The sequence below is a fragment of the Pteropus alecto genome, unplaced genomic scaffold (assembly GCF_000325575.1).
Source record: "Pteropus alecto unplaced genomic scaffold, ASM32557v1 scaffold25, whole genome shotgun sequence".
Taxonomy (NCBI): domain Eukaryota; kingdom Metazoa; phylum Chordata; class Mammalia; order Chiroptera; family Pteropodidae; genus Pteropus; species Pteropus alecto.
The window spans coordinates 34,741,208-34,756,393 of NW_006441955.1; the positions used below are offsets into that span (position 1 = coordinate 34,741,208).

A 15,186-nucleotide genomic window follows, 5' to 3' on the forward strand; every position below is an offset into this window, starting at 1 on the left:
AAATGGCATTCTATTCCTTTTTTTACTTATGCTTTTCTCAGGGATGAAGCAAAAGCAGAACATATAAGTGAGATTCTATTCAACTGTTTATTGTTCCTAGTAAAAGACTATAAAATAAACATGCTTTGGAGTATAAAACAAAGAGGTGAGTAGAAAGAAATCTATGTTATTATTATGTTGTTAGCATTAATTTCACTTTCTTCCTTTCTATCCAAGTCTCAGAGGCCATCTACTTTTTGGCTGTAAGCTCTTTGTTAGTTTCTTTCACTCTTTCTGGCTCTCTACTGTATCTTATTGTCTAATCATGTTTTGTGATGTTTATAATAAAAGCACTTCTCTACATGCTTCACACTCTAGAGTTTTGTTGTTGTTGTTGTTGTTTGTTTGTTTTGCATATGGCAGTAACTATATCAAATTAAGGGGATCAAATTAAATCCTTGAAGTGGAAGTAAAATTGGGAAAATAGTATACAGAATATAAATAGGTGGCTACACCTGTAACTCTTTAATGGGATAAATGTCTACAGATCAATCTTTTTTAGTGGATGGAAAGCTAAAGAATGGCAAAAAACCAGAGTGGTGTCTTCTAGGCTTGGTATACATCTTTGGTTGACAAAGTGACCACAGGTGATAGCCACAGGATAGATAGACTGGTAATTGGAAAGCTGATCTGATCTAAAGTAGAGAAAAGTACATCACCTCCCACACAAAATTAGATAGAAAAATCATTATCTGCTCATATCCACATATAACTATCCAATCCAATTTTAGTCTGAGATCTACCACTAAACATGTTTGATTCCTAAAAATTGTTATTAATAAGAAGAAGCTAATATTCATTAAGGAGTAACCATGGACTAGCACTCTGCTGAGACCTGCTAAGATTAAGTGGTAAGTCCTCTTTCCTCAATTAAGTTTATAATCTAATAATTAGAACAGATATTAAAATAACAATTAAACAAGAATATTTATTATAATAATAAGTGCTATGAAATAAAAGTACAGGGTACCTATAAAAGTAAATGGGTAACTGAGAATCACAGAAAAATGATATTAAAGGTGAAACTTGAAGGATGGATGAGTTAGGTAAAAAACCATTCAGGCAAAGAAAACACAATGCAGGAAATCCCTGTGCAGGATAACACTTTGGTGTATTACAGAACGGAGAGGCCAATATGGCTTGACTATAGTGAGAGAAGGGGGAGCATGGTCATGATAAGTCTGGAGAATTAGCTAGACATCAAATTATACAGGTATTGCGGGATTAAGGATTTTAGATTTTATCTTATTGACAATAAGAAACTATTAAACGGTTTTAGGCAGGAAACTGACATTTAGCTTTGCAATTTTAAACAATCACTCTGCTATATAGATAATAGACTAAAGCGGGATAAGAGTATGTGCCTCACCAACAGATAAAAGGCAAGAGATTAATAGTGATTTGAACTAGTGTGGTGGCTATGCTGATGGAGACAAAATAATATGAGATATATTTACAAGAAAGAATAAATAGGATTTAGTAATTGCCTGCGGGGAAGAAAGTGAGGGGGATAACAACGATAGGTTTCTGCTGTAAGCTATTAGGGAAATGATGTATAATTAAGATGGGGAACACTGAAAGAGAAGCTAGTTTGAAAGAGCCAAGGTTCTATTTTGGACAAATTAAGTTTGAGATTCCCATAGACATACAATTGGAGATGTCAGTTAGGCAGATGGACTGTAGACATGGAGCTCAGAATGGAGGTCTAGATTGGAGCTATAAATTTAGGAAGTCACAGACATATATAAATATATGAGTACATATAGTCTTTAAACCTATGGGACAGATACAAATACCTAGGAATGTGGAATTAGAAAGACTAAATCTTGGATAGAACCCCTAGAATGTTAACATTTTAAGGGTTAAAAAGTTGAGAGTTGGGTAGGAGAAGTGAAAAAAGGACAGAGAGCTGTCAGCAAAGCAGGAAGAAACTTGGTACATGATGATAATGGAAGTAGAGTCCAGTTTTTAAATAAGGTGGGAGTGGTCAAATGTGTCAGAGGCTCCTGAGAGATTAGAAAGATTCCCCATTTAGTAAAAGATTACAACAGATGTTGGATTGAAAGTGGACAAATAAAATGAAAATAGCAATATTAACAATCTTTCAGGAAACCTGGCTATGAAATAAAGAAGACAGGATCATAGTTGTACTAAGATTCATTATCTCAATCTTCCAAGTTACTATTATCCTTATTTTACAGATAAGGAAACTGAGGCTTGGAGAGGTCAGTAACTTGAAAAGTTAAGGAATGAAGCCAGTTTTCTCATCTCATCTAGGCAATCCCTACAAATCTTTCTACCACCAAGAAAAAAATGAAAACATATACCTCTGTTTCTGTTCCACAGTCATAATAAACTTAGCACCTTTCACAAGAACAGAAGCAGCCTGTTGCACACCTTTTCTTGTTGCACAGAACTAAAAATGAATGAATAATTTCTGTATTAATTATATAAAAAACTGAACATTACACTGAAAAATAAGCAAACAATAATGCATACCACAAGTGCAGGTTTCTGATCAGAGTACGTTTGTATAACACTGGCGATTTTGTAGTTGAGGGCTAAATCGAACTTAAATTCAGTTTGGTTACTACTGGAAGGAAATCCAAGGACCACTTTCCGAAGTTTCACTGGTCTATATCTCTCATCCATTTTCAGACATACAGCAGGTCTTTCACCACTTGAAAGCCATTCTGCAATCTTTAAATAATATATACATTAAAAGTTTTTCTAATAAAGTTTTATGGCTAAAAATAACTCAAATATAGACCACTTTAAAGTGTAATGATATTTAATCAAATATTCTTTTTCAATATTACATACTCTTTTGACACTATTCTATCGATATATTGGTAAATATTATCAATAGCAGTATTTAAAGATTATACCCACTTTTCACCATGATAAACTTCCAATGAATTATTATTTTGTTTTATTTTCCTTCTTAAGAGTCCAAAGTAAAATTAAAATTAATTTTGGTAGAGAAATTTAATTTTTCACTGTCATTGTAACTTCTTTGCTATTTTTCAGAACTATGTCTAGATATAGCTGACACTTTTGTGTTGTCCTAAATACTAGCTGAAAGTAATCATTGGCTGAGATTGGGAAAGGTTAACAAGTTTTCAACAAAGAATAAATAAACAGTTGAGAGGTGGCAGTGCCAAAAGCACATTTCAGACTCAATGCTAGAGTCACTAGTTGGCACTGTGGTGAACAATGGTGAGCTATGGTAAGCAATCCTTATCTTCACAGCCTGCTCAGTAGTCAGGCTTCATGCCTTGCTATGAACCTGACCATTGCTTTGAGTGGAAGATGGATTACTGAGTTTCTAGTTGCACAGGAAGAAATTATTAAAACATTTTCAAAGTTATCATGGATAGTGATGAGATCACACAAGGATTCACAGTTTGAGAGTGGCAGAAGGCCAATGATAAAGACCTTAATTTAGGTGAAAATTGAGTAAGAGAACTTGTAGAGTAAGACAGAAGAATAGCTTCCGCAGAAGTAGTGACTATAACAATGGGAAAGAGAGTTTCAAGAATTACAGGATATTGGGAGCATTCAAGATCTTGCTCCCTGCCATATGTTGTCAGTTTGGCTCAAATAAACTCTTATCAAAATTTTCTTAAAAAATAAGAAGAATTACAGAATGTTGATAATAATTGCATACAAATCAATAAGAAAACTTTAGTATCCCAATATGAAAAAAGGAAGTTGCAAAAAAAAGAACTTACAGCCATCAATGTTAAAAATATTTACTTCAGTAGAAATCAAAGCAGTACAAAATTTTCAAATAAGGTACCACTTTAAACAAGAAATTTAACTGCCATTTAAAAGCAATAATAACAATTTCATTGGTATACTATCCAGTATTAAATTCAGAGAGATGTCTGATGGTAGAAGCGTAAATGAATATAATATTTATTGAAAGCACTGTGTTCTTAGAGTTTTACATACCCTTTGACTCAGTTATTTTACTCTAGAAGTTCATCTTAAGGACATAATCATGATGTTTTCAAAGATTTATTAATTTCAGCACTATTTACAATACCAAAAATGGAAATAATCTTTCAGCACTGAAGTATTAAATAAATTATAATAAAACCACAAATACTGTATTAAAGGAGAATATTTAATGACATGGAAACATTTGCAGGTGACATGCAAATCATAAAAGAGTATGTACATTATGATTCCATCTATGCATCTGGAAAGATGAACACTAAATTTTTGCTGTTTATATATACTTTAAAATTCTATTATTCTTGAATATGAATAAAACAAGTTGTCATTTTAAAAACAAAATGTGATTAATTGTGACAAATTAAATATAAAGGCAAAATTTTCCATTGGAGTAGATAATATAGCAGCTATTTGTGAAAACTCTGGACTCTGAAAACAATTTCTAAGATGTAGCAGGAGGAAAAAGTAGTAGTATAGTAGGCTGAGAAGTAAACAGTAGTGAGAAAGCAGAGTGAGGCTGTACTATTCTTCAAGTTTGCAAAAAAAAAGAAAAAATAAATTAGGACATATATTCATTATAGAAAGTATAAAACTGCATACAATTATTTCTTTACAAGTTGTATACTCCATTAACCATGAGATCCTCCTCAAGGGCAGGGTCTATATGTTTCCACTTTTGCATCTATCATTAGTGCTTACCATAATGCCAGGCACATAGAATTGGGGGAGGTGGATGGTAATCAGCTAACTAATTATTTTTATTCTCCACCATATTCTGCTATACAAATAGAGTTAGCTGGTTACAATAACCCTATATATTATTAGTCATTATGAGGTACCTGAAACCCACGAAACTGAGACTTTTAGATACTGGTAAACAACAGACTTGTACCAAAATGTTTTATTAAAAATAACCAAATTTTGTGGGCATAATACTGCCTTACCCACAAAATATAACCATCACTTTCTACAACATATTTTTCTATTAAATTGGTTAGATGATTTACCGAAAAAAAATCCTTGTTTTTCTCTAACATTAAAATGACTAAATATTTCACTCGTCATAAAAAATCTTATAGACTAAAATTTTAACTTACATCCTCAGCATTTGGAATTGTTGCAGATACAGCTACAAATCTCATTGGAATAAAAGTGGTAGTATTTTCTAAAGTATGAGATAAAGACTGTACTGTTTTCATTCTGCTGACTACAACTTCAAGAGTTGGTCCTCGATTTTCATCTTTTACAACATGTACCTAAGAAAAGAAATCAAGAAAAAAAAACCATTAGCTATAAAAAGCTATCTAATCAATTAAAATGTGCAATAATATTAACACTCTTCCTTAAAAAAATAAGCATTTTCAATTGAAGAGATAAAACAAACACATAATTTGGTTGAAAATGTCTCGCTTCTTTCTATCCATTTAGTCATCTTCTTATGCTTATCTCTGAAAGTGAATAATGTGTTCACTACCTCATCAATGAGAAACAGTCGAACCAGCTGAACCAAAGAGTTGTCTCTCCATTTCCTAGTCATGCTATCCCATTTCTCCTAGAGAAAAAATGCAAGTAGTTTAATATGATAAGGGATTATAATAAATATTATTTATATTATTAATAAAATTTTAACATGACATGTTATAAAAGATGGGCAACATATTTTAGTTAACATCTCAAAAGTATCTTGCAAAGATTTAAAGATTTAAAAAATTTTAAGGATTTTGACAGTCTTACAAGTGCTTACAAAACTGAACTCCTATATGATTTTACTTATATGCAAAACCTAAGAAACAAAACCAACAAACTAATCAAAAACAGACTCACAAATATAGAGGTCAATCAGGTGATAGCCAGAGGGGAGGGAGGTTGGGGAGCTGGGAGAATGGGGTGAAGGGTTAGAGAAGTAAAAATTAGTATTTGATGGTCATGGGGATGGGGAACGTGGCATAGGGAATGCAGTTAGCATTAATGTAATGGCTAGGTGGAGAGCCAGAGGAGAAAAAGAGCAATTAGGAGGATCATTTTATAAACTATATAAATGTCTAAACAAGGTACTGTATACTTGAAACTAATAATAAAATAAACTTTTTTAAAAGAGGAGAAAAACACACACAAAAAATTGAACTCCCATTTATTTTTAAGTTTAATCAAAAATGTTCAAAATTATAGTTAAATTACCTTTTGTAAGCTCTATCAAGGTTCTCTCTCTGCAATATATAATACTTGGGTAGAAGAATACCAGCAGTAAGTATGGTTACAAATTATCTCCAATAATAAATTGCCTATTCATATCTTTTGCCTACTTTTCCCATTTGGTTGTCTTTTGCTTATTGATTTGTAAGTATTCCTTATAAATATTGAACACTATTACTCTTTGTTGTTTGTTTTCTATATTGCAAATATATTCTTCTACTTTGTATTTCTTTTAACTTTTTTCTTTGTGAAGAGAAACATATAGTTTCTAATATACCAAGGAAATAATAAAGTATAAATAACACATACTGGAGTTGTCATAATAATGTGGGCATGCTGAATCTCAAATAGGTCATCCATTACTGTATCTCCAGTCAGTTCTTTACAGTTCAATCCTATTGGTCCAAATTTTTCTTTCCAGTCATCAAAACGCTGACTACACAGGGCTTTAATTGGTGCCACTATAACAATATAAGGTATTTATTTTGAATGTCAGTAAAATTTTTAAATTATTTTCACAAAACATTGGCTACTAAAGTTATCATAAAAATACATGTCTAGATGTTGCCTAATATTTATAAATTAAAAGTTAACAACAGGAGCATCTTATTTAGAGTTATAAAGATAATCACTGAACAGAACTAAAAATAGAAAAAGAAGTGATTGTTCAGGGAACTGTAACTAAGAGTGAAGAGAGGCAGGGCAGGAAAGCGTTGCTTTTCATTAGAAGCTCTTTTGTGATAATTGAATTTTTAACCATGTGCATAAATTATTTTAATGAAAAAAATTATATATATATATACACCTATGAAAGGAGAGTATGGTTGCTATGGAAATTTCTAGAATTACAAAATGTTTGATTTTATGTCTTTATCTTGCCTGTCCTTTTAAAAATGAAGATGTAAAGGCAAAATTCTCAATTGAAATATTACTTTCTTTTTTTATAACTCTGGGATAATGTGTTTTGAATTCAATGTAACAGACAAGACCAAATGTGATATATCTTTATTAAAAAAATACGAAAAACCATATAAGTTCTATGGCTTGAACTTGAATTTATATCTTATTCTTGCCTTAATGGTTTCTCATTATTATAATTAACACTCTTAAAATATATAAATACTTACTATAAACAATTTTAATATTTGACCATGGCAATGGTACTTCCATTAACAATCTTGTTATAGCAAGTTCAAACACTACAGTTTTCCCAGAACCAGTTGGAGCACAAATCACAAAATTCCTATCTGTGTAAAGAAGCTAAAAAATAAAATGTAATCAATCATGGAATATATAAAATTTTTCATTCACTTTCTCAAGTTATTAGAAAATATGCCTGAAGAAGACTCTATGGAATGATAGCTCAAACATTTTCATCTCTAAATTTACTAAAATTGTGACCTTGCTTTAGATCCACCACCCTCAAAAAATAGCACTATTAATAATTTTTTGTCTTGTTTTATTTGTCAAAGTAATATGCTAGACCTAGAAAGTCATTTCTTTAGATTCCAGATAAATTTTTATAAATTTAATAAATACACACCAACTCACTTATGAAAATCACATGCATTAATTTAACAAACATTTTTTGAGTTCTTATACTGTACCAGTCACTGGGTACATAATTAACATGATCTAGTCCCTGCCCTTAGAGAGCAAACAATCTAGTAAGAAAAGGCAGATAAGTAAATAATTATAAAATACTTACATCATCAAAAGCTTTAGACTGTATATAGTTGAAATATGGGAATTCTTTGAAAATGCTTCTAAATTTTGCCGCTTAGATAACATTAAGGAGTCAAATATTTTGGAATTTTAAAAATTGGTTACTTTTAATTGAAAAGCTAAGTTAAATTAATACTGATAATATTTAATGATGAGGCTTTAATACTTGCTATTTTGACATCATAAGAAAAGAATTAACAGATATAAAGGAAAGGACTACGATGACATTAAAGGATGCTCCTTAATGTCTCTCCTCCCACAGATCACCAAATATACAGCTACACACAGAACAATTTTGAGAGAAATCCTGAAACTAGTTGAGAGACTACTATACATTGGGTTACTGAGAAAATATGACACTAAAACAGGTAGGAAAAGCTGAGACAACTCTCACCATAAATCCCACTCCTGGTGCAGCACCATATAATTGGAAAAGAACCCTCAACTCTCACCTTCTCCCCAAGAAGCAAAGGGTTTAAGCCACACATTTAACAACCAACTTTTAAGGTTCCCATATGAAAAATAGGCCCCCCAAACTCTATGAACCAATAGGACTTGCATTCATGAGTTCCACGGGACTATAGCAAATAAAGAAGCAGTTTTTAAATGGGTATAGGAACACACACACCCACAGGTACACATCCAGGCTCAATACAGAGGTAACAGGGAAAAATATCTATCTCCAGTTTCTATCTAGAAGGCACATAACTGCATACTTCCTCAGCTGCTGCCTGAGGTTCTAGCTTCTAACCAGCCCACATTTAGATGCTGACTGCAACCCTCCCCTTTGGGACACTGAGGATCTTGACATATCTTCAACTATTGGTAGCCACTAAAAACAAAGACAGTGACTTGGGCAATTACAAAAGTTTGACAGGCAAATAGGAGTTTGGGCTGAGTTGATTGATGAGGTTCATCTCCTGCCTACATGAAACCAATCTCTTAAGACTGGGAATGTGGATGTTTCACCTAATGTGCAAAAACCAACACAGAGAATCAAGGAAAATGAAGAAACAGAGAATATGTTCCAAACAACAACTACAAAAAGATAAATCTCCAGAAACCAAACTTAATAAAACAGAGATAAGTGATTTACTTGATAGAGGGTTCAAAATAATGCATAAATATCTTCAAAGAGCAATGCGTGAACAAAGTCAGAATTTTAACAAAGTCATAAAAAATATAAAGTACCAAACAGAAATTATAGAGCTGATCAATGCAAAACTGAAGTGAAAAACTCAATAGAGGGATTCAACATCATACCAATCAAGTAGAAGAAAGGAACTTCAATGAACTTGAAGATAGGGCAGTGGAATTAAAGCAACCAGAGAAGCAAAGTAAAGAATGAGAAAGAGTAAAGATGGCTTAAGGGACTTATGAGACACTATCAAGTGGAGCAATATATACATTACTGAGGTCCCAGAAGGAAAAGAAAGAAATGAGAAGAAAGCTTATTTAAAGAAATAATGGCTGAAAACTACCCTAACCTGAGGGAAAGAACAGATATCCAGATCCAGAAAGCCCAGATTACCAAAGAAGATGAATCTAAACAGACCTACATCAAGACACACCATAATTAAATTGTCAAAAGTTAAAGACAAAGGGAGAATCTTAAAAGTAGCAAGAGAAAAGTTCTTACATGCATAGTAATACCCAAAAGACTATGAACAAATATTTCACCAGAAACCTTGGGGGATGATATCTTCTAGGTGCTGAAAGAAAAAAATTGCCAACCAAGAAATTACCCAGCAAACTTGTCCTTCAGAACTGAAGGAAAGATAAAGAGTTTTCTAGACAAAAATTTAAGTAGTTCACTAGTAGGCCGGCCTTACAAGAAATACTAAAGTGAGTTTTTCAAGCTTCAATGAAAGGTTGCTAATTAGTAACAGGAAAAGGTGTGAAAGTACAAAACTCACTGGTAAAGATAAATTTGTAGTTAAATTTAGAATACTCTAATATTGTAATGGTGGTAGTTAATCATTTATAACTCTAGTATAAAAGTTAAAAGACAAAAGTAACATAACTAGAGTAATTTGATAATGGATGACAATAAAAAAGATATAAATCATGACATCAAAAATATAAATATAGGATGAGTGTAAAATCGTACCACTTTTATATACATTCAAAGTTAAGTTGTCATCAACTTAAAAGAGACTATTAAAACTATAAGAGTGTAATGCAAGTCTCATGATAACTATAAAGCAAAATGCTATAGTTGATATACAAAGATAAAAAGAAAGAAACAAAAGCATACCACTGCAGAAAATCATCAAATCACAAAGAGAGCAAAAGAAGAAAGAAGTAGCAAAGGAACAAAAAGCTAGAAAACAATAAATAAAATGGCAATAGTAAGTCCATATCTATCAATTAATACTTTAAATGCAAATGGACTAAACTATCCAATCAAAAGATAAAGTGACTGAAATCACATCAAACATCTTTCCAACCACAATGGTATGAAACTAGAAATCAATTACAAGAATAAAACTGGAAAATCCACAAATATGTGGAGATGAAACAACTTACAGTTAGGTCAAAGAAGAAATTGAAAGGGAATTCAAAAACCTATCTTGACAGGTTTGTCCAGACATTTGAAAATGGAAGGACAACATACCAAAATTTATGGAACGTAACAAAAGCAGTTCTAAGTTCTAAGAGGGAAGTATATAGCGATAAACTCCTACATGAAGAAAAAAGAAAACACAGGCAACCTAACTTTATACCTCAAGGAACTAGAAAAAGAAGAACAAAATAAACCCAAAGTTAGCTTAGCTTTCAAGATCAGATGAGATCAAGCTTGTTCAGGGTGGTATGGCCATAGACTGAAGCTTGTTTCTTTAAATAATAAACGTCCCTTCTAAAATACTATATGACTTATTTATATACTGTTACAATTGTTCAGATCTATGCTCTCTCCCAAGAATATTAACTCCTAAAGGAAAATGAGTCGTTGTCTGTTTTCTTAACTGACATATCCCAAATACATGAACAGTGCCTGTCGCACAGTAAGCACCCAATTAATAAAGGTTTGCATTTTTTAAATCAAACAGATAATTTATAAATTTCACTTTACTTTCAGTTTTGCAAAGTATCAGAATATTTGTGTCATAACAAAAATGTAATTTTGAGTTTGTAGAACCATCAGCTTTTGAGGGAATCTCATTTTTCCTCCAAAATATGTCTCTTCCTATAAAATATTTATTTGTAACAAGCCCACTAGTGGGCCATCATGCTGGTTTTTCTCTCATTAGATAGTTCTATATCTGTTTACATTCACAAAAATGAATCTCTCATTCAGAGTAGGTACAGAATCCATTTTCTAGCTCATGAGAAAACTCAGCTACTAACATCATTTATCATCACTATCAACACTTGATATCAAATTTTTCCTTCATTCAACAAACTCACAGCAGTGTCACTACAATTATATATTACAGGTGGGAAAATGTATTCAGACTGAAAATGACGAGAGTACTGTGGCAGCATATATAAGACCAAACTTCCATTGGCCTGAGAATTCAAGAATAGTAAAATATTGGACAAGAATCAGAAAATAAGCTGTGTCCAACTAATCCCCAAACTCTCAAGTTATCCTGAAAAGCACTGAATCTTCCACTTAAATTTAAATATACACTTGGTAACAATAAAATGTAGCAGTTCAGTGAGTTCGAAAGCAAATCAACTTTCTGGACAATACAATGGATACAAGAGTAGGTAGTAGCCTTAACAAAGAGATCTAAACAATAGAAGCACTTTGGCAATGCTAATGTAGCATGAAAGTCTTTAAAACTCTTCAAAAGTTACTGCCATATTAAGGCAGATCCAGTAAGTCCCATCATACAGCTAATGAAACTAACTTTAAGCATTTACTGCTTACGTTATTTCCTATGCTGCCAGCCTACTTAGATCACCAGGGAGAAGGAAGTGTGGCAGGATTGAGACACCATGCTGAAGAGAAGCACTAAAGGCTGGTTATGTCTAAAGTTATTATTATAACTCTCTTATTGTCCCCTCTCCCCATCCTAACTCAGTTCAGTTATCTGCCCTGGATGCAACTTTCCACAAGTGGTTTGGCAAATATTTTCTAACTATACTTCAGAATTATCCCAGTCCCCTGAGTATTGAGGACTGGAATCACTCTCCCCAAGATTTTTCTAGCTCAACTGCCCAATATCTGCAATTCACTTTGTTTTGCCAACTAGACCATAACCTTTGTGGATTTTAAGGGCCTTCCCCAGCTTTTGAATCTCTAATTCTCTAATCCTAGAATATGGTTTGATGCTATAACTTGACCTGCTCAAAAATATAGCATGGTTTCTCTCCTTATTGCTTAATAAATTTATTAAAAATTAAAACAAAAACTCTTGACCTGAGTATAGCATTAAATGATCTGATCCTAAGATATCTATCCAATATTATTTCCTACTACTCCTTTAATCATAAACTTCATTTTGGCCAAATTTGAATGCTTGTTCTTTCTAAATGCATTCCATACTTCTTTACTCTCACCCTTGCTCGTGAATATTCTTTTAAAAAAAACTCTGTTATTTTATCTGCTTATTATATTTCAATGTATTTGGAGATAGAAAGATAAATAAGGCATGGTCCTTGCCTTCATGGGTCCATAGGTCATAGGAAAATAGTCACAAAATAGCTAATGAATTATAATAAAATAAAATAAGTAGACTGTTACAGACATAACACAGGGTGTCCAAGAAGCAAGGAAGATGTTACCTCCAGAACATACATATGTACTCAAAATATTTACATTAGAAGTGCCAAGACATGTAAGTCAGATTATAGGTATAAACTATAAATGAGGTGCTGTCAGAAAATACAAGATTTATAAAAATGTCCCCAATCCACAGCAGGATTCATTCTCATTAATTTGCTCTACCCATGTTTATCTCAATATGTTGTCCTTACCCAATAATACAAACTTATTTCTGTACTTATCTTGTCACAGACCGATAACAAACAGCTCAGAAACTGGCACTGGACTGCAGACCACACTTTGAGCTGCACTATCACACACACTGGATTCACTTTCCTCTCTTTTTCTTTGTCAATTCATAAGCAGAGACACAATGAAGCAAAGTGTTTAACAACTGTGATTTCAAATGTAAACCTGCTGTAGTAAAATAAAGGATACGGATTTCGGTGACAGCCTTCAAGGAATCTAAACCATTTTCTGTTACCCCTAAAAAAAATATCCTACATACTTATATGAATATTTTTAACTTTTTCCATAAAAACTGCTTCAATAAAATTTGCATAACTTTTCTTTGATGGTGCAATTTAAAAATATTATATCAGTTTAAAAAATAATGCAATATAATAAAGAAATGCAGAAATTACACAGAGAGATAATCTACTCAAATTTAGTATATTTTTGTATTCTTCCCTATGCTAAGAAATACAGACTAGTTATAAAACCAAATGAAAAAGCAAGAAATTACCTTGAACTTCATGAGGCTGAGGTGCAAGTGAAAAAGATGGTGCTTTGAATATGCCTTCTCTGATCTCAGAAGCAGAAAAGTCATCCCTTGCTGTAAACATGTTAATATCTGAATATTGAGGTTTTTGCTTACTATTGCGATATTTCCATGAGTTCTTTTCATTAATTTCTCTTTGGACAATTTTTACTGAGCCAATACTGGAATCCAAGTTTGCACTGTTATCAGAATAAGTATTCCCATGTGTATTGTCAGATATTTTAAATAATCTGCCAAAAATAAAAAGAAAAAAGAAAAAAAAATGTTTGCACTTGTAACAGCTGCTTAGAATGTGAAAAACTAGCATAAAATTGGTCTCTCTAAAAATACCTTAGATTATGATTTATTCAAACACAGAAACTAATCATTCTCCTAAAATATGACTTGCTAAGTTTACCACTGACTTATTCTTTTCACTTTCCCAAAACTCAGATAAATCCATTTGTGGCAGCCAGCTTCTAAGATAGCCCCAATGCTCCCTGTCTCCTGGTATTCACATCTTTCTGTAGTCTCCTACTTCAAATCAGGACTAGCCTATGTGACTAGTGGAGTACTATGAAAGCACAAGTATACGACCTCCAAGGCTAGGTCATAAAAGACATTATTGTCTCCTCATGGTCTCTTGGATCACTCACTCTGAGGGGAACTAACCTAGTACATCATGAGAAAATTCAAGCAACTTTACGGAGAGGCCTATGTGGACAGATACGGAGGCCTCTTGTAAGTAACAAGCACAAACTTCCCAAACACTATTCAATAATCATTTCAGTATAAGAAATACTTTTTTACAAAGTTCTGGAAAACACAGAAAGTCCATCTTTACAATATCTTTATGATTGTAATTTATTATATTAGACTGATAAAAAGACAATCCATCAAAGTAATCTGTTCACAATGGCCCTAAGGGATGAAGTGACCATTAAGGTTCCTAATACAACTCTCAATCTTATAAGTAATGGGGATGACAGCAGGTATCAGTCTTATAGAATTCTGTAAGAAATGACACCTATACAAATACTATAAAAACACAGAGTACTTTCGAAATTATTTTTACCAGTAATCTTAATGACATGTTTCATATAAGAAAGAACCAGTCTTCCAAGAAACTAGGGAGAGACATTTATTTTAGAACTGTAGAGTTCTATCTTTGGAGATAGAAAATTCAAAAGCAGATGGTTAGTCTAAGATAATATAGTAGAATACCATTATGAAATGGTATTGAGGGCAAGCAAAATACTTATGCCATAGGATGACTCCTTGCTATATGTTGTGATATAGGTTAAAAGCACAGACTTTGGAATCAGAAAAAACTGAGTATAAATCCAAAGCTCCTCCACTTTCTAGCTATGTGACTTTAAAGTTAGTTTGGGTTTTAAAATGCAAAAATTGTATACACATGATAGTTATCTAAATTCTTTGGACCTCAGATTCTTCCTAGGTCCTTTAGAACTCCCACTACACAAATTCCCCTATGTCCTCAATTTCTTCACTGATTATTACTATCCATTCCCTGGTCATACTAAAAATATTGCTTTGCCTTGGAAATCTCTTGCTCCTTGAAAAACTCAAGTTCAACGTACTTGAAGGCTGAGAGTCTGTCTTCTTCACCCAAATCTACTTCATTATTTTTTCCATTTTCTCAGAAAAGTATCTGTGCTATCTAGCTATGCAACCTTGTAACCCTACTTATGACATATATCACACACATATGGACCTCTGATCACTTTAGAATTTTTTTCTCTCAATCTCAAATTCTGCCATCATCTGG

General features: G+C 32.5%; 1 protein-coding gene across 1 annotated transcript in view; it reads right to left on the reverse strand.

Moving 5' to 3' along the window:
- The window catches only part of HFM1 (HFM1, ATP dependent DNA helicase homolog), a 79,277-nt gene that overhangs the window by 51,659 nt on the left and 12,432 nt on the right, over positions 1–15,186 (reverse strand). Inside the window, exons 4-12 of the mRNA XM_006919399.2 lie at positions 13,383–13,648; positions 13,076–13,123; positions 7,904–7,974; positions 7,323–7,455; positions 6,505–6,656; positions 5,477–5,554; positions 5,100–5,258; positions 2,539–2,739; positions 2,367–2,455 (exon numbers count right to left, since the gene is read on the reverse strand). Coding sequence (XP_006919461.1) covers positions 2,367–2,455; positions 2,539–2,739; positions 5,100–5,258; positions 5,477–5,554; positions 6,505–6,656; positions 7,323–7,455; positions 7,904–7,974; positions 13,076–13,123; positions 13,383–13,648 — 1,197 coding nt within the window. The remainder of the gene's footprint in view (positions 1–2,366; positions 2,456–2,538; positions 2,740–5,099; positions 5,259–5,476; positions 5,555–6,504; positions 6,657–7,322; positions 7,456–7,903; positions 7,975–13,075; positions 13,124–13,382; positions 13,649–15,186) is intronic.